Source organism: Euprymna scolopes, chromosome 6 (genome assembly GCF_053919585.1).
Source record: "Euprymna scolopes isolate OS-2025 chromosome 6, ASM5391958v1, whole genome shotgun sequence".
Taxonomy (NCBI): Eukaryota; Metazoa; Mollusca; class Cephalopoda; order Sepiida; family Sepiolidae; genus Euprymna; species Euprymna scolopes.
Window position 1 is genome coordinate 137,451,065 of NC_136487.1, and position 21,409 is coordinate 137,472,473.

Sequence of the window (21,409 nt, forward strand, 5' to 3'; positions counted from 1 at the left end):
ACTAGTAAACTCGTTAGTATATATAAACTGTTTAGCTGAAAATAATAGGAAATAAAATTTCAGTTAGGGCAAACTTGCTGAAGTCAAGGTTATTTTTTTACTCTGCTGTGAGAATTGATACAAACAGATGTGACATCACCTGACTCAAAGAGAGAGTGAATGAGAAGCCAGCAGTCCCTTCTATATCAGGTTTCATTTCTATATGCCATAACACCGTCTGAATTCTTTTAGTAGACAGTGGTGGCACTCTTCCTGAACTTATTCCATCCACTCCTAATTTTTGCAATCGCACTATGCATCATACTTCTACGCAAATTCTTTTGTTGGTAGGGAAAGGAGCTGGCCTTCAAAATGTCCCCAAAACCGAAGCCCACTTGTATGTTGAGGTAGGGACTAGATGAGGGTGGTGGATTGGTATTGGCCAACTTCTCTTGTATTCTACTACGATTATGAATGATGCACCAACTTTAATGTAAACTACTAGATTTGAATTTTATGCCATTAATATATTAGTATTAACACTGGTGTCCCTCAAGGTTCCATCCTGGGCTCAACCTGCTTCCTGGTCTTCAATGATCTCCCAAATCACATTCTTACATTATTCAGACATTTATACAGATGACACCACAATCTACAGCAACACTTCAAACGCCAGCAATGACCAAGATCTTTCTGATTCTCTCTTTTGATCTTGAGAACGTGGTGCAATGGGAAAAAAAGCTGGTTGGTTAATTTTAATGCATCAAAATCCAAGCTTCTCTCTTTTCGTCATAATCGCTCCGACCCCCATCACACTCCAATTGAAATGAATGGTGCTCATATTCAGGAAGTTCCATGTCTGGACAATCTTCTGGAACTAACCTTAACTCCTGATCGGAAATGGAACACATACATTAAATATGTTGCCAAGATCGCTGGAAAAATGGTTGGATTACTCCAGTAGGTATCTCAGTGACGATGCAATATTTATTTGTATAAGACCCAGATACATCCTAAAATGGAGTACTGTTGCCACATCTGGGCAAGAGGTATCCAGTCTTGATAGAGTTCAAAACCGGCTCAGAAACCTAAGTGATGTCATTTTCTCTTCCCTGAGCCTGTCTGCTCTATCGTTATTCTCATGGCAAGTGCTTGACTGAACTCCAATCTAATCCCTGCTACAAAAAAAAGCATTATTTGCTACAACCACTATATACAATTTTCCCCACTGTGCCTAAATCTTAATGCAGATTCCATTAAAGCTTCTTTTCCAGAACTGTTCCGCTGACCTGCTTCCCGGTTGAATACAACATGGTAGCCTTCAAATCCAATGTAAACAACTTCTTGTGGAGCCGTCCCCATAAATAATCAAATTCTACCCAGTTTACACTATTAAAGATTACTAAACTACCACCTTACATACATTAACCCTTATTCCTTGAGTACCCTTCATCAGCAGTCTCCCAAGTAAAAACAAAAAACTAATATATATATATATATATATATATATATATATATGTATATATATATATATATATATATAATTTGGAGGGGAGGAGGGACATTGTATATTTTTTTTACCCTTACCTTAAATGTGTCGTAGACAATTTATCTACTACTGCAAACGCAGTATCTTCACCCACGGCAAGAAGAAATGTAACACAAATATCATGGTAACCCTGAAACAAATGAGGAAATAAAATAAAGTACAAACAATAAAACTAAGAGAAATATAAAATTTAACAATCTCCCATATAAAGACAATTTTGACCCAAAATGCAGAAAAAAAAAAAAAAAAAAACAAAAAAAAAAACACAGAAAGTCATCCATAAAAGTCATAGAAATGTTTCTTCATTAACATGAGGTGCTCGACATCAGATGTAGGTTGCATGTTGGGCGGTACAATGTTCATAACTGATGCCATTCCTTGTTAGAAGCTTTTCATAATATGCTTATAGTCGTCTATACTCCCTTTACTGACTGCAGCTTTATACTCTCAGATATTATCAAATCAAGTTATATATATATATATATATATATATATATGTGATTGAATTTAAAATTCAAAACTCCATTTCATAAGAAGAAACAACCAAGTCAATAATTTGTACGATCGGTTCAGAAACAATGTTTTTATGTCGATAGACATTAAGTCATGGACAATAATTTTGACAGTTTTTTTTTTAAACAAAGTCTCCTCATCAGCAAAAGTATTGGGTGGGTTTTTTTTTATATATATATAAAAGACACCATAAATAAACCTAGCATTTTTTAAGTAAGGCAGATGTATCTTAATTGTTCGCCTATATATTACTCTTGTATGTCTTTATAGTTTTGGATTGTGTTTTGGAAATTAATGTAGTTTTTTAACATATCCATTCTGTTAGTAACTAGCAGTGTTAGAAGTTATCACAATTGGAGGAAAAAAAAAGAAAACCAACTTTTTTTAATATCGGAATCAGAAAAATGAGACTAATTTCTGATTCCAAAAATGATTCTTATACATACATTTTTTTTTTTTTTTTAATTTAAAAGTTAATTTTCCAGTATTGATAGCATTTGTTTTAAACTACCAGTATAACTAAAATTTATATATTTTAACAAATTTAGATATAAAATATATCAGAAAAGAAATAGTATGATCAACTGGCATCTATATTACTCAGTCTGTTCGTTCCACTTTTTCTCGGAAGCTACTAGACCAATCTGATTGAAATTTTGGATGGACATTTGTTATAAGGTGCAATGAACTAAGTATTATAGCATCCATTCAACATATGGTTAGGGATTAGTATTTTATGCAAAAATAAGCACAAATTGAACTATCAATTTGGCATAAAGCACTAATCCTAACCCAACAGGCTATAACTTTCTCCAGATTTAACTGGCAAAAAGTCTAGGAAATAAGAAAAACTGACAAGTGAAAAATATAGTTGAAAATTTCAGAGTTTATTTTTAATCAATTATGAAGAGAAGATTAGAAAAAATAATATAGAAAGATGTAACGTACACTCCCTCCCACAGGTGTATTGTTACTTTTGCTAAAATATATACGCTTGTTGCTAACTTAATAACTATAACTTGAACTGAAAAGTTGTACAAAGTATGGAATTCATTTTTTTCAAATGACACTTTGTTGGATATTTCTAGATTCTACACATAGGCTTGACTTACCTGATAATAATGCAATTCTGGATGTCTGACTAGAACACGTAAAATGAGATCTACTAGTTTATCTTGAAGGGCTAATCGTTTGTCATCTTCCATTCCTATTGAAGAAAGAAAATAAACATGCAGGTTAAAAGACTTGCTTAAGTTTAGCATATGAGTAAGGATGGCCAATTTTTTTCACTTAATTTGTGTGTCACAATTTGTACATTTTTTTTTTTTTTTTTTTTTTTTTACTTCCTTAAAGTATGGTAATATGAACAGACTCGGCAGTTATACATTAGATGTGTGTGTGTGCGTGTGTACGCACATGTAAAGAGAAAAGTAAAAACAAATTAAACACAGGAATAAATTTTAAAAAAGCCCGAACATTTTGACCCTAAAAAAGGTAAAAATCAAATCAAAAAAATAAAGAGAAAAAAAAAACTAAAAGGTAAAACTCTCATTTTTGATGATTTATTCCAGTGTTTAATTTGTCTTTTTTTCACATATCCCATCTCCATATTACATTTGAGATTACATATTTGTTCCTGATTTTGCTACTTCTCCTGCAATATCCAACAGGTTTGGAGAAATTAATGGGTAATATGAATTAACATAAAAAATTTACTATTCTTACACTTGGGTAATGTATTAAACATCTGAAGAAGTTCTTAGCTGGTCTAATACATTATCCATGTTTTGTTTTTTTTAAAAAGGTAGTCACCACTTATCAAGGCCCGGAAGCCACTCGGGGGTAAGGGTTATAGTGTGTACAGTACGTTAGTGTTGGAGATTTGATAAAATGTCTTACTTAAGGAGGCGGTTCCTTAGGAATTTGTTCACATTGGACTTGAAGATATCCAGGTTGTAGTCAGGTGGGAAACAGGCAACCGGAACAGAGTTCCACAGGCGTGCACTTCTAAGAAAGAAGCTTTGTTCATGGAATCTACGTTTGGATTTTGGCACAGATAAGGAGTGGGGAAAATTTTGGACAGTGGTTTCAGCTAGGCGGGTGTTTATTGTGAAAGATTGGCGGGGGGGGGGGGGCAGAAATTGGAGTTCAGACGAGCACTTGCTATGGTAGTAACGATAAAACAAAGACAGGCTCGCAATGTCTCTCCTGTGGGAGAGAGGTTGCAGGGAAGAGAAAAGGGCATCACCCACTAGGCCACAAAGCCTATTTTGTACTTTGTCAAGGTAGGATAGGCTGTTTTTAGCAGCTCCTGTCCAGATGTGGCAGCAGTACTCCATCCTTGGGTGTACTTGGCTTTTATACAGATAGAGAATTGCATCAGGGGTGAGATATCTTCTGGAGCGGTAGAAGGATCCTACCATTTTTCCAGCGATCTTGGCAACTGACTTGATGTACGTATTCTATTTCAGGTCAGAGGTAAAGGTCAAGCCCAGAAGCTTGTCAAAACATGGAGCTTCCTCTAGACGAGAGCCACCCATATCAATTGATGCTAGATGGGAATCAGAGCGTTGATGATGTAAAGATAGCTTGGTTTTAGATGCATTAAAAACCTGCTCCCCCACTATACCACGCGCTCAAGATCAGAGGAGAGAGAATCAGAGAGAACTGTCATTTACGACCTTTGATGTGTTGCCATAGATGGTCGTGTCATCAGCATAGATGTCAACGAATGATTTAAGTATGCGTTTTGGGAGATCATTGATGTAGATCAGGAAGAGAGTTGGGCCCAGGATGGACCCTTGAGGAACTCCAGCATTAATATTGAGGGCCTCTGATTTCTGCCAATCAACTACTACTCTTATGAGCCTATCGGAGAGAAATGATTTTATGATTGAGAAAACATTTCCAGTTATACTGTAGCTGGAAATCTTGTGAAGTAGGCCTTTATGCCATACCTTATCGAAGGCCTTTGATATGTCAAGAGCAATTGCCCTAGAGAGAAAGCCTTTGTCAACAGATTTGCTAATCCTATAAGATATAACAGTTACCACATCTGCTGTAGATCTGGCAGAACGGAAACCATATTGCATGTCACTAAGAAGGTTATTTCTGTTGAGGTGGTTGACTACTTCTCTAATATGGATTCCAGCAGCTTACTCATGACACACAGGAGACTTATTGGTCTGTACTGAGACGGAGAGGACTCATCACCCGAGTTCTTAAATACAGGGCATATTGATGAGGTTTTCCAGGGTGTTGGGAAGCACTTCTCTTTAAGGCAACGCTTAAAGAGTTTTGTAAGTATGGGGGCAAGTTCTGGTTGAAGCTTTTTCAGCACTATAATTGGAATGGCGTCAGGGCCAGTTGCTTTACTGGAATCAAGGTTCTTGATTAGCTTGGTGACATCACGCACAGATATTTGTATGTTGCAAGTGTAAGAATAGTAAATGTAAGTTTTTTTTATATTGATTTATCTTATCCATCGATTTCTCTAAACTTGTTGAATATTGCACTAGATGTAGTGAAAACAAACATACAAATATATAATTATATATACATATACTAGCCTGGAAGCCCGGTGTTGCCCTGATGTGTGGAGGTGTGTGTGTGTAAGAGTGTTGGTTAAGCAAAAAAACAAAAATTAGGAGTAGTAGGCAGGCTCAAACCTGTAACACGCAGGAGGAAAGAAGGTGTAAAAAAGCAAATGATCTTATCAATGCGCACACCACGATTGTGACATCACAGGTGGTCGAAATAACATGTTTTATGGAAGGTCAAGGGTTGAATGACTTGCAAAAATGTTGACAAAAAAGTGATCCCCTCTTGTAAAAAGCGGCTTATTTGATGGTGAAAGAATTAATGTTTTTGATCAATTTTTCGATATTTGTCGTCCGAGACATCGAGCTTTAAAACGATACCCATTTTGTCAGTCCGATGCGTCTGTAGAAAGTATTTGGCAGACATACAAACACACACACACTAGCGGGGGTGCCCGACTTGCTTGAGTGTTTGGAGGTGTGTGTTGGGGGGGGGGACGAGATCAAAACAAAATGGAAATTAAATAATAAGCGAAATAATAACCCTGTTTAAATAAATAAAAAAAATAAAAAAACGATGTTAAACTTGTTAAAAACAATCAAAAAAAAAAAAAAAAAAAAAAAAAAAAAAAAAAAAAAAAAAAAAAAAAACAGCAAAAAAGTTTAGGGAGGGAGGTAGGCTCGAACCTGAAGCCTTGAGGTTAATAGTCTGATGACTTAACATGACACCACGAAGGCAGGGCTTGAGAACAGCTGAAAATAAACGTTTAAAAACAGGTTGTTGAATGTCAAGATATGGTTTTCTAGGTCAAATATCACGCCATAGCAGTAGAGAAAATGAATTCACAAATTTTGTAACATAAAAGTCGCTGAAATAAGATATTTACAACATCGTTTAGTAAATCGTAGATATTATAATATAGGGGGTACATAAAAAGTTCTAAGACATAGTAACCCCTCTCGAGAACCCCCTCCTCAAAAAAGCCTTTGCCGGACACACACACTTTGCCATATATATATATATATATATATATATACACACACACACTAGCGTGGGTACCTGGCATTGCCCAGGTGTTTAGAGGCATGTGTGCTCGGGGGGGGGGTAAATCAAAACAAAAGAATAAGCAAAGTAATCACTGTTTAAATATTATATATAAAAAAAAAAAAAAATGTTCAAACTTAAAATTTTTGCGAAACACAAACACACATTTCTGCTTTTATATATAGATTAGCGGGGGGTACCCGGTGTTGCCCAGGTGTTTGGAGGTGTGTTGTTTGGGGGGGGGGGAAGTAGATCAAAACATGGTCGGGTGCTTGGAGGTGTAAAAGAAAAAAAAAAAGTTTTAGTAGGAAGGTAGGCTTGAACCCTGAAGCCTTGACGCGAAGGAGGAAATGAAAAGGAAAATAAGCCAGACACCTAACCATCTCGGCCACAAACGAAGAGGAATTAATAAGCATGTTAAGTTAATGTTTATAAAGTGAAATTGACAGGTGCGACAAAGTTAAGTCGCGTAATGTTTACCTTGAAACATGACGTAAGCAATGGCTGTTCAGCAGTTAAGATTTTTTGCGGGACAGTTTTTACCGAACTTTGGGGAAGGAAAAGCAGCCCCTCCCCCCCCCCCCCGTTTATTAGGAGGAGTGTCTCGAAATGAAAGCAACAGTCTAATATGACGTTGAAAAGCTGACATTGACCAAACGTTTACATCGCTTTCTGGAGACCACCGGCCGTGGGTCAGGGAGGTGGCTATTTTAATCGAGTTTCACTTTTTTTTTTATACCGAAAAACGAAAGCAACACGCGACGATCCAAAAATCTGGAATATTTAGCTTTTCAAAGTCGGGCAAATTAAATAGACAGGCGACCCCTGTTGTTAACTCATAGATATAAGAATTTAGACTCGATATAAAAAGTTTTAAGAACGAGGGAAAAAAGCCTTTTGCGGACATGCATAAAAAGTGTACATACATACACACATTTTGACATATATATATATATATATATATATATATATTAAGTAATGTGATTTATAATTTAAAAATTTAAAAAAAAAAAAAAAAAATCTTTTAAATTTAAAAATCAAATTTTAATTAAATTAAAAATCAGCTTCATAAGAAGGAACAACAACAAAGTCAATTATCTGTACGATCGTTTCGGAAATCCGTGCTTTTTATTTGTGGTATACATGAAGTCACGTAGAACAATTATACATAGTTTTTTTGTTAAGCACGGTCTCCTCATCAGCAAATTTAGGAGGATTTCTATTGAATTGAAAAGACACCAAAAATAAACCTAGCATTAAAAGTAAGGCAGATGAATCTGAAAAATTGAAGTAAAAGGTTTGGATTTAAAATTTATAAGAAAATTAGTATAGGTTAGAGATAGAAATGAGTAGAAAAAATATATATTTTTTTGAATTTACATAATAAATTTGATTTAAAAATATATAGATATAGTTACCTTTTAGTTTTTCTTTTTTTGAAATCAGGAACTGTATTTAAAGTAGTCATTTAGATGTTTGCTATAGCTTTTTATTTTTTTTAAATTTTTAAATTATAAATCACATTACTTAATATTGAATTAGCTCTAGGACATTTAACTATCGAGCTTATTATATATCTAAATTACAACGAGCATTTCCTGTATTTTAATTAAACTAGTAATTTCACTATTACATTAAAATACACTTAGCTCTTTAGACTATTATTCTAATCTCCTTTAAATTATATATATATATATATATATATATATATATATATACACACACACACACCAATCAAATCTTCAAGACAGGCACAGATCTAATGATTTCAGAGGCAGATTAAATCTGGACAGTAGAACAGGTGGCTTCAGTAGTATGGCTACATTGAACGAATGGAGTCAGGTGTAGAACAACTGAGGTAGCAGTATGAACCCACACGAGTTCAAGTGATAAGGATGAACTTAATAAAAGAGATTAGTAAAAGACCTGGCCAGAGATAGTTAGCTTGGAAGCAAAGTTTTAAAAACCATCCAATATATAAAATGAATATTAAAACTAAAGATGTGATTAAAACTTTAAAAAAAAAAAAAAAAAAAAATTTTTGTATATTTGCACTGCTGTTCTCATCTTTAATGTTATTCTCCCAAACTTTCAGTAGATGCAACCTTCAACCTTCTTCAGGCGTATCTTGTCAAACTTTGGAATCTGCAAGAAATTTCAGAAGGAACCTTTTATTTAATCCACAAGCGTAGTATGCTCTCGTTCCATCAGTCATTAATGAGTAAAAAAAAAAAAAAAAAAGGACAACACTCAAGATGAGAACAACAGTCTGAATTATCAAATAAAAAATATCAATCCTTATCTCAAAAATTCAAAAACAAAAAAAACTTTATTCGTTTGAACTGATGTGCAGAAGAGTACTGTTATACATAACATTGCTGGGAATAAATTTGTTTATTAACATGCAGATATGAGATTGCATTTATATTTCCTATTTAATATGATTTTTATGCAACTACATTTATGTTAATGCACTTCCAAATAACAACCTGGAAATTTCTCATGACTGCACGGTACATACAGCATTTAGCCTTCTCAAATGGTCACCCATTTGGTACTGGCCAGGCTCATCGTTACTTAACTTGGGTGATCTGATGGGAACCATTGTGCCGTGTATGCCACTGCACTGGGGAAGGTAATGGCAATCCACCCCATGTATTCTGCCAAGTTTAAAATCATGTGATGTCTTCAGAGGAATCAAATCAACAATGAACTGAAGCCTATGGAGGGCACTAACCATGATTTCATCTACGGCATAAACATGCCACGATACAAGAAGACACTTAGGTTGGTATCATAGGATACTCCTGCAGTACCACATGTTTCATTTAGAAAAAAAAGAAAATCACATTTTGCTACTAGAGTGATAATAATTCTTGAGGTAGCTCATATAAAAATAATGCAGATTCACAAAATATTACATTAACGGCCCATCTTGTAAGTAAATTGTAAAGATATCTTATGCTTTTTAAAAAAAAAAAAAAATCTGGGGGTGAAGAGAGGATCCAAGAATCTTTAAAAGTGTAAAACCTACCTGGTGGAAACCGTTTAAGAGATCTCTCCACATCCAAAAGTACTTGTGTATAGTCACGGTGCTCTTTCAACACTTGAGCATCTGAAACATGAAGAAATATATGTAGAAATCGAGTAAGCCGAGGCGGGGGGGGGGGAAGATACTTTGTAGATCATCAAAATATATTTGATACTTATTCAGAAGAAGAACGAAAATAGATATTGAATTTTAATTAAATCTAATGAAATCTACTTAATTGTCATATAGAAACTAGTAAAATATCCCAAAGTCATGAAAAATGATAAAGTAGAAAATTAATTATTAATGAAAAGGAGTTTAAAAAAAATTGCATATTATACTTAAATAATAAACAGGGAACATAGCTGTAGTCTGTCTAGTTGGACTTCCCCACAAAATAGCGAATCTTCATCGATCATAAAAGTATGTTTTTATGTAAATATACAATAACATAGTACTAATTGTGACATGACAACTAAATAGATAATATTGCTTTTTAGTAGAAATTCAATTTTGCAACTATGGTTCTCATTCTTATTTTGAAGACTCTTGACGTTGGAATCAAACAGTTCCATGTTCGTTCAAGATCACAGAAGTGGTAGTCATTTTTGCCGAGTCATCATTCGGAAGCATGGGCTTACATAATGAAATGAACAAACTTTGATTCCTTATGTGGAGGTTTTATAATAAGTATCTGTTGGCATTGTATTTTAAAAATGACCATGTTGCAAGGAAGCAGTCCCGTGGTAACATGTTCCCCAGATGGAAAGTTCAGAGGAAGAAAGGAAGGGATGAAATTTAGATAAGAGATTGTTTACTTACCAGGTTTAGGAGGAATATCTTCCATATCAAGTTCAACCAATAAGGGCCAAGCTTTCTTCCGTAAATGGTCATTGACCAATCCTCCTGCACTGATGGCCAACTGTCGAATAGCAGAAATCTGAATGAGTTCTGAATTCAGAGCAGACTTGACCCGAACATATTTACCCTTCTTTGAAGGAGACACTGAAAAAATAAAATAAAATAAAGTTTTAGCCCTTATCCTCCAGTGGCTTTGACCTTGATAAGACATGACTCCATGATTTAAAAAAAAAAAAAAAGAAAAAAAAAAGGGACACATTAACATAAACAACAGAAAAGCTAGTAATGGACACATTAACAAACAGAAAAGCTAGCAAACTATAAAGACAGGAGTATACATATTTTTTAATTTGTATTATTCAGACTATTGTTCTAATTATGGATATTATTTTCATGTTTTGACCAATGTAATCACCAATCTTCTTCAGATGCATCTTGTCGAACCTGGGAACCTGTGTTGAATTTCAAATGGAACCCTATCATTAATCTCGGGGGGGGGGGGGTTAGCTTAGTTTCATTCTGTGACTCATAACCAGGTAGAAATTTAAAGCAGTACTTAATCAATTCTAGGTGAATCTTGAGGTTTATAATTCAGTCTTTATTATGGATAATACTAAGAATTATTTAAGATTTACCTGGTCAAAGGTAACTGAATGAGAGCAAGCTATCTACATGGATTAAATACAAAACACACCTAAAGGTCAGAGGTTACAATCAGTCGAAACATGATAAATAATATCCAAGATAAGAACAGTAGTTAAAAAAAAAAAAAAAAAAGAAAAAGATATATATCATCTGTATATTTATAAAAGACGGGCCGTTTATTGCACTAACAATCATAATGGCCATTATCCAGTCAGGTTGAGCCAGAGTTCTCTAGAGCAAATATTGCATCTCTGACCATTGCAGCCAACTTTCACTGATTTTGACACAGGTTACATGATATGGCTAGTTAATCTAGATTCAATAGTTGAAGACCAATTATTTGGTCACTTCTGATTGACCCCCCCCCCCCCGGATTTTCAACAGCTCACTAGCATGTTTGCGTCAACCAGATAGAGAAGAACCTTGTGCGTGAGCTTGTATTCCAAGTGCTGAGAAGAATGCGTTAACCTTCACTGAGAGCATTGGAAAAGAACGGATGACAAAGATTGAGAATTCAGTGAAATTAAAATACCTAATTCTTATTCACAAAAAAAAAAAAAAAAAAAAAAAAAAAAAAAGGCTTCCTATTATTCTGATCCTGTGCATCTGATCAACACTGATTGGTTTTATAGAAGATCAATTTATTGTTTGTTTTCAAATTCAATAATTGTCTTCATTTTAATATAACATAATACTCTTATGAATACTGCTTATACTGTGGACAATAGCACAGCATTTTAACTGAAAAAGTTTCCAATCCTTTTTGGTTAATTTATTTTGGGATTCATTTCCAAAATCTTTCCGCACAATGCTGGGGCACAGGTCCCGCTAGTTGTAGAGTAAAAAGTAAACATCATGAATGAATAGACTAATCCAAAAACATTAAAAAAATTTTAAACAAAAAAACACACACACACACATATATATATATATATATGAATAAAAATAAAATAAAAATACCAGCGATGGTTGACGTTATGTTGTTTTGAAAAAAAAAAAAACAAATGAATTTATGAAATGATCAATGTTTCATCCCTATTGCAGAGGACTTCTTCAGGATATTAAAAGGGAAAATGCAAAAAAAGAAAACGATCATAGACCATATGAAAATGAAAAGGAAACTGTTAGAATCCTACCCATATCGGGAAGGAAAACTATGTGTGTGTATGGGAAGGTTGGGTTGTTCAATGTCTATATATACACTTTTAAAAATACGTTTTTGCATTTTTCCTTTTAATATCCTAAAGATGTCCTCTGCATTAGGGACGAAATGTTGATCATTTCATAAATTCATTCGGTTTTTCTTTTTTCAAAACAACTTTTAATATAAAAAAGAATTAGGAAGTCCTAAAGAATGGATTATTCCAGATTAATATTGTGCAAATGTGAGAACATCCAATGAGTTTAAAGAGGTTTTCTCTTTAAAAAGAACTATTAAAAAGGAAAAACTCTAGACAAAAGTGCCAAATTCTAATAACTTTTTTTTTTTAATTAAAAGGGAGAAAACTATTTTGTATTTTAAAATTATCTCCATTACCAAACGACATAGGAGACATTTTGAAACAAGATTTATCTTCCATGGGTAGTAGAGACAGAGACGAGATTTACCTGCCCCTGATGACCAGAAAATCATAACAAAGAGGGAAATTAAAAAGGAGAATACTACCAAAACAAGCTTAGCATCAGACAATCTCATCCATAGTAATTCCTTAAGTGGTTAAATAAATCATTTTATATTGTTGATCTCCATAGAATCGTTTTCATCCATTTATTTCTTCATATTTGTGTCTGACCACTCATATATACCTTCACAGCAGTAGCAAATCTCATCATCAGATTATTGGTGAAAAAGACAAAAACACCTTAAAATGTTGCTGCTTTCAATCCACTTAGTTGAAGTTGAATGACAATGACACTGCTTAGTCAGCTTGCTTTAGAAGATAAAGCCCATTAATTTTTTAGTTCATAACTAAATTTGTATAAGTGAGCATAATAAAACGTTTTTGAATGACTTGATTCTGTTGTTGACATTGGTCCCATCACTGATATTTTCTAGAATTAGATATTTACAGGAGAGAGAGACAGAGAGAGAGAGCACATGAAAATTGGCAATATCCATGTGAAAGTGCAGTTATGGAAATGACTGAATTTGAATTTAATGCAGCCAGGTTATCAATCAACATTGTTGTCCACCTCACCACTGCCCGTTTCAATCTGTTTTAATTTAACTTTAAATTTAAAATTTAAAAGGTTTCATAAAAAAAAAAAAAAAACAGCCAACATATCCTTCTTTATTGTTTACAACTTCTTTCCGTTTAACAAGATTTTCAATACCTTGTTGGTAGAAATAAAAAAAAAATTTAAATAAGGGGAAAAACGAGGCTGTTGAGATTCCATTTTAATAATAGACTGAAATAAACTTGGAAAAAAAAAAAAAAAAAAAAAATGGGGGAGAGGCACTTTAGAGGAAAAAATATTTATACTGTATGCTTTTTTTTTTTTTTTTTTCTCTCCACATCAAGCTATGATTTTTCAATTCTTTATGTATGTGATCTAGTATTTAGATGGTCGAAATTTGAGTGATGATTTACAGAAGAATTACAAAAAATAGGTTGGTTTAAATTAGGTTAAGCTCTGTTGGGTTGGGATAAATTGTGTCTTCAGCAACTTTTTTAATAATTGCACAACTTCTTTGTATTGTTAGAGGCTTGGTATCCATATACTCTTTTGAAAACAATTTAAATGTATTTTCCTTGCAATAAGAGGTGTGGATATATCAAAGTAGATTAATAATACATAAAGTCAAAGCTCCACCAAAAAAATATATTACAAAATTCCAACATAGAATACAACGAAAAAAGTGGAAACTCAAAATAAATATATTCTAGGGTAATTATGTGCAAATGTATTAAAATTAACTACTTCCATGATTAAATTTCTTAAATTGATAAGAGACTAAGTGAAAGAGCTGTTCTGTATTTAATAACAGAATTAACAGTTGCAGAGGAACTGAATTTCCTTTAAAATTTTCAAGGGAAATCGTTGTCTTCTGATTCAAATCCCTAGATCAGGAGTTGATCCATTTGCAACGATAGAATAACAAGTTTCCATTTCAATTAGGAAATAAAGAATTATTTTGTTGAAAGAAAAAAAATTTATGAATTGTTAAGTTAGGATCAATTCTAGGATGTAATATTAATTTTATGTTAGCAAATTGAATCCGTTCAAAAAGAAAAAGTATTTAATTTTCAGATTTTAAAGTCAAATTGATTCAAGTAACTAAAAACAAAGTCTAGAAAAATCATCAACTTCAAAAATCTGAAAGCATTGTGCTTAATGTGTGCATGTGTGTATATATATATATATATATATATATATATATATATATATATATATACTAGAAGTATTAACCGATCTTGATGCCATTTTTATGCTTATGAAGTGCAAGATAAAATAAATATGTAAAAATATAAATTTTCGAAAAAAAAAAATCTCAATCAAAATTTACGAGAAGATTAAATGAGAAAAGAGAGAATTTGGAATAAATGTTCGTAAATAAATAAGTATTGTATAAGCAATGTGGTTTTATTGTTGTCATGAGGAGTTTTTTGTTTTGAGGAGTTAAAGAAAAAAATCATTTTTGGTAAGTTAATGAATTCGTATTTGTATAAATAAATGTTATTTGAAGTGTTAATTAAAGTCAAGTTAATGGGGAAAAAAATGGAACTATTTTAAAATATAAAAAAATGTTAATACTGTATTTAAAATATAAAAAAAATGTTAATACTGTAATTGAGGTATTAACCTCTGGATTTTTGATTTAAGTAAATTGTCCAATTGTATCAATAAATGTCTTTCCAATTACTGGAACAACATTAAGTTATGTTGTCAAACAAACAAAAAAAAGGGGAAAAAAAAGAAAACTGTAATGATTGTGTGTGCGTGAAGTAGTAGTACGAACAATTCCATAACAGAAATACGGTGTCAGCGCCAATCAGGCTTGTCGCTAAGCAATGACCTGGAAAAATGGCCGGTCATTTTCATTTGCATTCGTACAATAATACATAATGAATATCTTTTGCCGATACTTGTTGGAAACATTTTGATGCAAAACCTATCTTAAAAACACTGCCAGGCACAGCAAGTACCTTTGTGTGTAATTCCATAAAAATCGGTCAAGCCGAACTCACATACAAAGTTGCATTTATATAATAGTATATAGATATATGTTTGTGTAGTGGAGTGGGTTTTGTACTATACGTCACATTAAATTTTGTTTTTGAAAAAATTTCTGAATATATAAATTTACCAGAACACAAAATTATACAAAATTAAAAATACTTTGTTTAATTCTTCAAATTTTTCATTCAAAGGAAAATTCTGTATCCACATGTTTGACAAGTTTTTGCTCCACAAAGTAAAAAGAAAACTACAAAAAAAATAGAATCAATAAACCATTTACATATATTACACCAGATGTTATGCAAATAAAGATTATATTGTTCAGAGTGTTTTTTTTTACCCAGTTCAAAAACTTCTCTTAGAGTTTTATTGATTTTACACCATGAACTTGCTTCCTGGCATTTAACTAGAGAATTTTTTTTTTTTTTTTTTTTTTTTTTTTTATTTCTTGGTTTCTGGTTTGCCACTTTGCAAAGTTTGCTACTTGGAATATTTTAAACGCCGATTTAAAAAAACAAAAAAACATTTCATCTATAATTCTAACCCCAAAACCAAATCTTTCACTTTTAAACATTAATAATTTCAAGACAAATTTATTTATCTTTTACATGTGAAAAAAAATAGAAATTTGTTGAAAATTAAGTTGATTCCTCTGAAGAAACACTGAACACAAATGCTAAATATTTGTCCAGAAAATAAATATTGGGAAACAGAACATTTATATTAAAATCAAAACTCATTAAATTAAAAAAAAAAAAAAAAAAGTTAAAAATGTTCTTTTTCAAAACCAATATGCAAATTAGTTAATTCTGCTATTCTGATATTACAGATCTAAACAATATATAGATAAAAAAGATGGTGCATTTATTATGGAAAGCTGAATTAACTAAAAAATAGGCTCTAACGCATTTTACCAGTTAAATTTATAAACTGTAACTTTGCATTTTTATCACCCTAAACATTAGATTAACTGAATTTCATTTACAATCTTACACTACTACAATTAGCTGACCTGAACGAGAATAACCCCCGCCCCAATTTTTATAGTGTTTTAGTATGTAACAGTTTGAGGTTGGGGTTGTTTATTTCAAAAACCGTTCTTAACAAGGTGAGATTTTGTTTTTGTTTTTTTATACTATGCTGGGTTAGGTTGTAAAAAAAAAAAAAAATAAATAAATAAATAAAATAAAATAAAAAATTAAAAAATTGCAGATTACAGTAGAACCCTGGGATACAGTGGCCCTAAAATTCTCAGGTTATGATGTGGAATATGTTTTTCCGGCCTCTGGTTACGGTATTATTTTTTATTATTAGCAGGACCCGTTAACCCGTGTGGCCCAGCGGTAGTATCCCCCCCCCCGCATCAAAAAAATTAAAATATGGTTGGTGACGTAGTCAAACCATCAATCATGTTAAGAACGGCAATCGGAATTGCCACCCCCAACCTACCTATGTTTAGAATGGCTTTCGCAACAATCACCCCATTGTGTGGGTGTGGTTGGCAAGAAATTAGCCCGAAATGTAAGGTATGTAATAAAATAAGTAAATAATAAAAAACAATATAGTTCGCTTTGTGACCTATTTGGGTAAAAAATTAACAAAACATTCAATATTAGTTATAATAGATTAAAGTATGCACGTGTAAAAATAAAAAAGGAAGCATTTAATAATAGTTAATCTCAATGTGAGGTCTCTGGAAAGAAAAATCTATAAAAATGTAAATAGCAGTGCTTACCGGTTCGAGCCCCCCCCCCCCAAAAAAAAACTAAGAAAAAAAATACAAAAAAAAAACACTACCTGCATCAGCAAGGCACTAACATATGATGGCAGAAGGCTCTCTCTCACTATCTATCAAGGCATCTTTCTATCTATCTATTTCTATCGGTAGGATTGTCTTGTAGTTGTATGAATACTCGCAACTCTTTACCGGATTTTGTTGTCACAAGTAAACAAATGTTAAATGCTGGTTACGATTTAGGAAGGAAAAAAAAAAAAAATCTATGTTATTTTTGCAGTATATTTTTTTTCAAATAAACAAAAGTTCGCACTGAACGTTATAAATAAATAAATGTTTAAGCTAAGATTTATTAAAAAAAAAAAGATTTATTTTTTAGTAAAACAAAGTTATTTAGTAAAACAAAGTTATTTCCCAATCCAAAGTAAATCAGAGCCTGTTCGTTTTACTTTTGTCAGGAACCATGGTTTCATTTTGTGTGAACGACTTTTTTTTTTTTTTTTTTTTAAATCTTTACCGGATTTTGTTGTCAGAAGTAAACGAATGTTAAATACTGGTTACGATTTAGGAAGGAAAAAGTCTTATTTTTTAAGCATATTTTTTTCAAATAAACAAAAGTCGTGTACGTTTGCACCGAACGTTGTCATAAATAAACAAATGATCAAGCTAAGATTTATTACAAAAAAAAAAAAAAATTTTTTAAAGTAATATTTTGTAATATAAGAAAATATGTATTTTTAAATAAAAATAGAAAAGTTAAGCAGTTTGAATAGAAATAATTTCATAATGTTTAGATACAGAAATGGCGGCATGTTTTATAGTGGTGAACTGTTTGTTTGATGGTGGATTAACCGAATAGCGGAATTTTAGAATGTAACTGCTCAGCCAATTAGCTTGACCAGATTTCTGGATGGGAGAAATCATCATTGTCTAGAATGTAGGTGGTAAGAATATGCGATTGTGTAGGAATTCTCTAGTCAGTTATTGACGGTTAAGACTCAGGAAAATAGGATAAAGTATAAATGCACACAATGTAGAAGGGGGCCATAAGAGGGCTTGGCGAAGTGGGGGTGAAAATCTAGCTACTTCCTCTGTAGGTTACGACGATGATGAACGTGACACTCCTCAGAATGTCATGTTTTAATATTATGAAATAATGTGTATGAAATTGCATTCGATAGTTAAATAATGCAATGACTAATGGCGTAAACAAACTTTTATGTGCCATCTGTTGTTGTCAACCTACTGTAGTTTCCTCCAAAGGGGAAAAATTGTGCCTCTTATTATATACAAGATGTTATTTGATTATATACATGTGTATTATATACTGTACTGTATTTTGTTACTAATTTTTAATGCTGTATCCTGGGGTTTTACTGTACCGGTTAAAATTATGAGGAGGAAGATGATTCTTGTTCAGGTTCGCCCTACAATTTCTTCCAACACAAATTCTATCTTCTTAGAAAATTTAAATGCGATATTCGTTGTCAGCCTACCCGAAAACCTTTAAAAGGTAGTCATTTTAAAGAAAAATGTTAAGGTGGAAACAAGGTAAAAATTTACAAAATGCATCAATGAAATTCTTTATTGAACCCCCTAATTATTATTATTATCCTCAGTTAAAAAAAAAAAAAAAAAAAAAAAAAAAAATTGGTCTTGACAAGGAGTTAAAAATAAATTCAAGTTTCACAATATTTTTTAGTTAATTGTTAGGTGAAAGTACAGAATAGTTAACTAAAAACGCTCTTCCTTCCCCATGTTAAGAATGGGTTTCTAAATAACATTATTACTTCAGCATGGTAGCAGAAGTATGGCACAATCACGTTGACACACCGGTTCTCGCCAGATCACCAAAGTTAAGCAACGTTGAGCTTGGCCAGTACCAGATGGATGATCATTTGGGAAGGCTAGACACTGTATGTATCTTCTGGGAAGCACCCTCACCCTGTAAAAAGAACTCACTACAAAACCATCTACAAAAGTTGTAGATGGCCTGTGCCCCTCCAGGGGCCCAAGGGCTATGGATGGATGGATGGTAGCAGAAGTGCACAAGTACCTTTTATTTGTTATATATTTGTTTGGGGGTTTTTTTGACCACTAAAAAACACAATTCTACCTTAAGTACAAATAAGAAGTTAAATGCATGTACTTAGTACATTTTGTTGTTTTTTAACGCTTTTAGTTTAAAACAAAATAGTATTGTTTGGAAATCAAATTTGAGAATAATTTTTTTTTAAATTGACAAACTCAGAATAAAAAAAATGACTAGTCTAGTAAGACAGTTTTCTATTTTTAAGAAAATACTTTATTCAGCTCAGTGCATGACATGCTTAGCGACCATTTTTCTCTAAGCGGATTTGATTTCTATAAAAAGATAATATTTTAAAGAAATTTCCGCGCAATTAATAATTATCAAATATTTACATATTATACATGAAAATGATTCTGAAACTATTATCTATATGAAAATGGATGATATATGCCAATTTATCTTATCAATTTTGAAATATTCTTCGTCAACTTTGCTCGGTCGTAACTTTGCTTCCTGTAGTCATAAAAAAAAAAAAAAAAAATCCATCCAGTAGAGATAGACCTCTATGCTTATATAGCCTATAAAATTTCCGCCATATCCAATCAAATTTAACCTCGCGCATATGTATCCAAACGCAACGTAAAAAATGTAAACATTGAAAAAACTGTTTTCCTTTTTGTTGTCATTTTTTACCGTTTTTTCATTTTTAACTTGGAGCATAAAACATTGAACACATAAAAGAAATAAATTAATATCATTAGAATGTTTATTTTATTCTCTTTCCATCAATATCATTCTTTTAAAAATTGACCAACAAATAAAAGATATGACTTGTTGAAGCACATTAGGTATGTAATATTGCTGACGTCCACAAAATACAGCATACGCTTGTAATGCTAATATAGACATAAGCTATCATTTTGAAGCGCATTTTTGCTCTATCAAATTGTGTTATTCGTTACCGTTATCAGTCTCTTCATTCATTTTTTGCAGGCTTTTCGACAGCATGGACAAAATTCAAATCTGCATGATTTTCTTGTTCCAATTCAAACCAGGCCAAAAAGCTGCAGAGACAGCCCATGATATCAATAATACGTTTGGCTCAGGAATCGCTAATGAACATGTGGCACAACGGTGGTTCAAGAAATTTCGCAATGGTGACGATAGCCTTGAAGATGAAGATGGTCGTGGCCGTGCGACTGCGGTTGATAATGAACATTTAAAAGCCTTAATTGAAGCCGATCCTCACAAAACCACATGAGAAGTTGCTGTTGAACTTGAGGTCGACCACTCAACAGTTGTTTGCCATTTAAAGCGAATAGGGGAAGTAAAAAAAGTTGGATAAATGGGTGCCGCATGAATTGAATGATAATAAAATCATTGTTTTGAGGTCTTTTACGATCCTTCTGCGCAACAAAAACGACCCATTTCTCAAGCAGATTGCAACGCGTGATAAGAAGTGGATCCTCTACGACAACCGGCGACATTTGGCACAGTGGTTGGATGCCGGAGAAACTCCATAACACTTCTCGAAGCCGAAATTACACAAAAAAGCTTCTAGTGACTGGTGGTCTGCGGCCGGTCTCATTCATCACAGCTTTTTGAATCCCAATGAAACGATTACGGCGGGGAAGTACTGCCGACAAATTGACAAAATGCACCAGAAGCTCCAACTTATATACCCGAGATTGGTCAATATGAAGGGACCAATTCTCCTTCCAGGAAAACACTCACCCGCATGTTGCTCAACTGACCCTACAGAAGCTGAACGAATTGGACTACGAGATTGCCTCATCTGCTATATTCACCGGACCTTTCGCCCATCAATTATCACTTTTTCAAGCATCTCAACAACTTCCTGCATGAAAAATGTTTCAAAAGCCGAAATTTATCTACCTTCGCTTTGAATAATGCAGAGGGTGGTAGAATCCTTAAATAAGAAGGGTCTGTATGATGACTATCTGCAAGTTTTCAGAGAATACGAACACTGCGGATTAACCAAATCTTTCTCGGTTCCACCCGGAACATGCAGGAATTACATCTGGATCCCTCACAGACCCATTAACAACGAGGGTCTGGGGATAGCAATGAAGATCCACGCTATCTTTAACTGTTCATTAAAACGTCGGAGGCGGGAGGGCTTCTTCAATCAATGACACCGCTTATTCTGGTGTCAATTTAACAGCTCAACTATTGGACCTATTACTAGCCTTCAGAAAAAACAATTACGTTCTTTTAGGCAATTTGCGTAAGGCCTTTCTACAGATTCACCCGAAATCTATTCAAGACAGGAATAGA

The 21,409-nt window shown here is 33.0% G+C and overlaps 1 protein-coding gene across 4 annotated transcripts in view; it reads right to left on the reverse strand.

The window, feature by feature from the left end:
• Positions 1 to 21,409, reverse strand: part of LOC145277982 (TBC1 domain family member 20-like) — a 129,461-nt gene that overhangs the window by 23,958 nt on the left and 84,094 nt on the right. For all 4 annotated transcript variants that reach the window (XR_013868269.1, XR_013868270.1, XM_080130122.1 and 1 more), the window contains exons 2-5: positions 10,479 to 10,661; positions 9,660 to 9,740; positions 3,154 to 3,248; positions 1,567 to 1,658 (exon numbers count right to left, since the gene is read on the reverse strand). Coding sequence is in view for 2 of the 4 variants with exons in the window: in XM_080130122.1 (XP_079986248.1) it covers positions 1,567 to 1,658; positions 3,154 to 3,248; positions 9,660 to 9,740; positions 10,479 to 10,661 (451 nt within the window). In the remaining 2 variants the exon portion in view is untranslated. The remainder of the gene's footprint in view (positions 1 to 1,566; positions 1,659 to 3,153; positions 3,249 to 9,659; positions 9,741 to 10,478; positions 10,662 to 21,409) is intronic.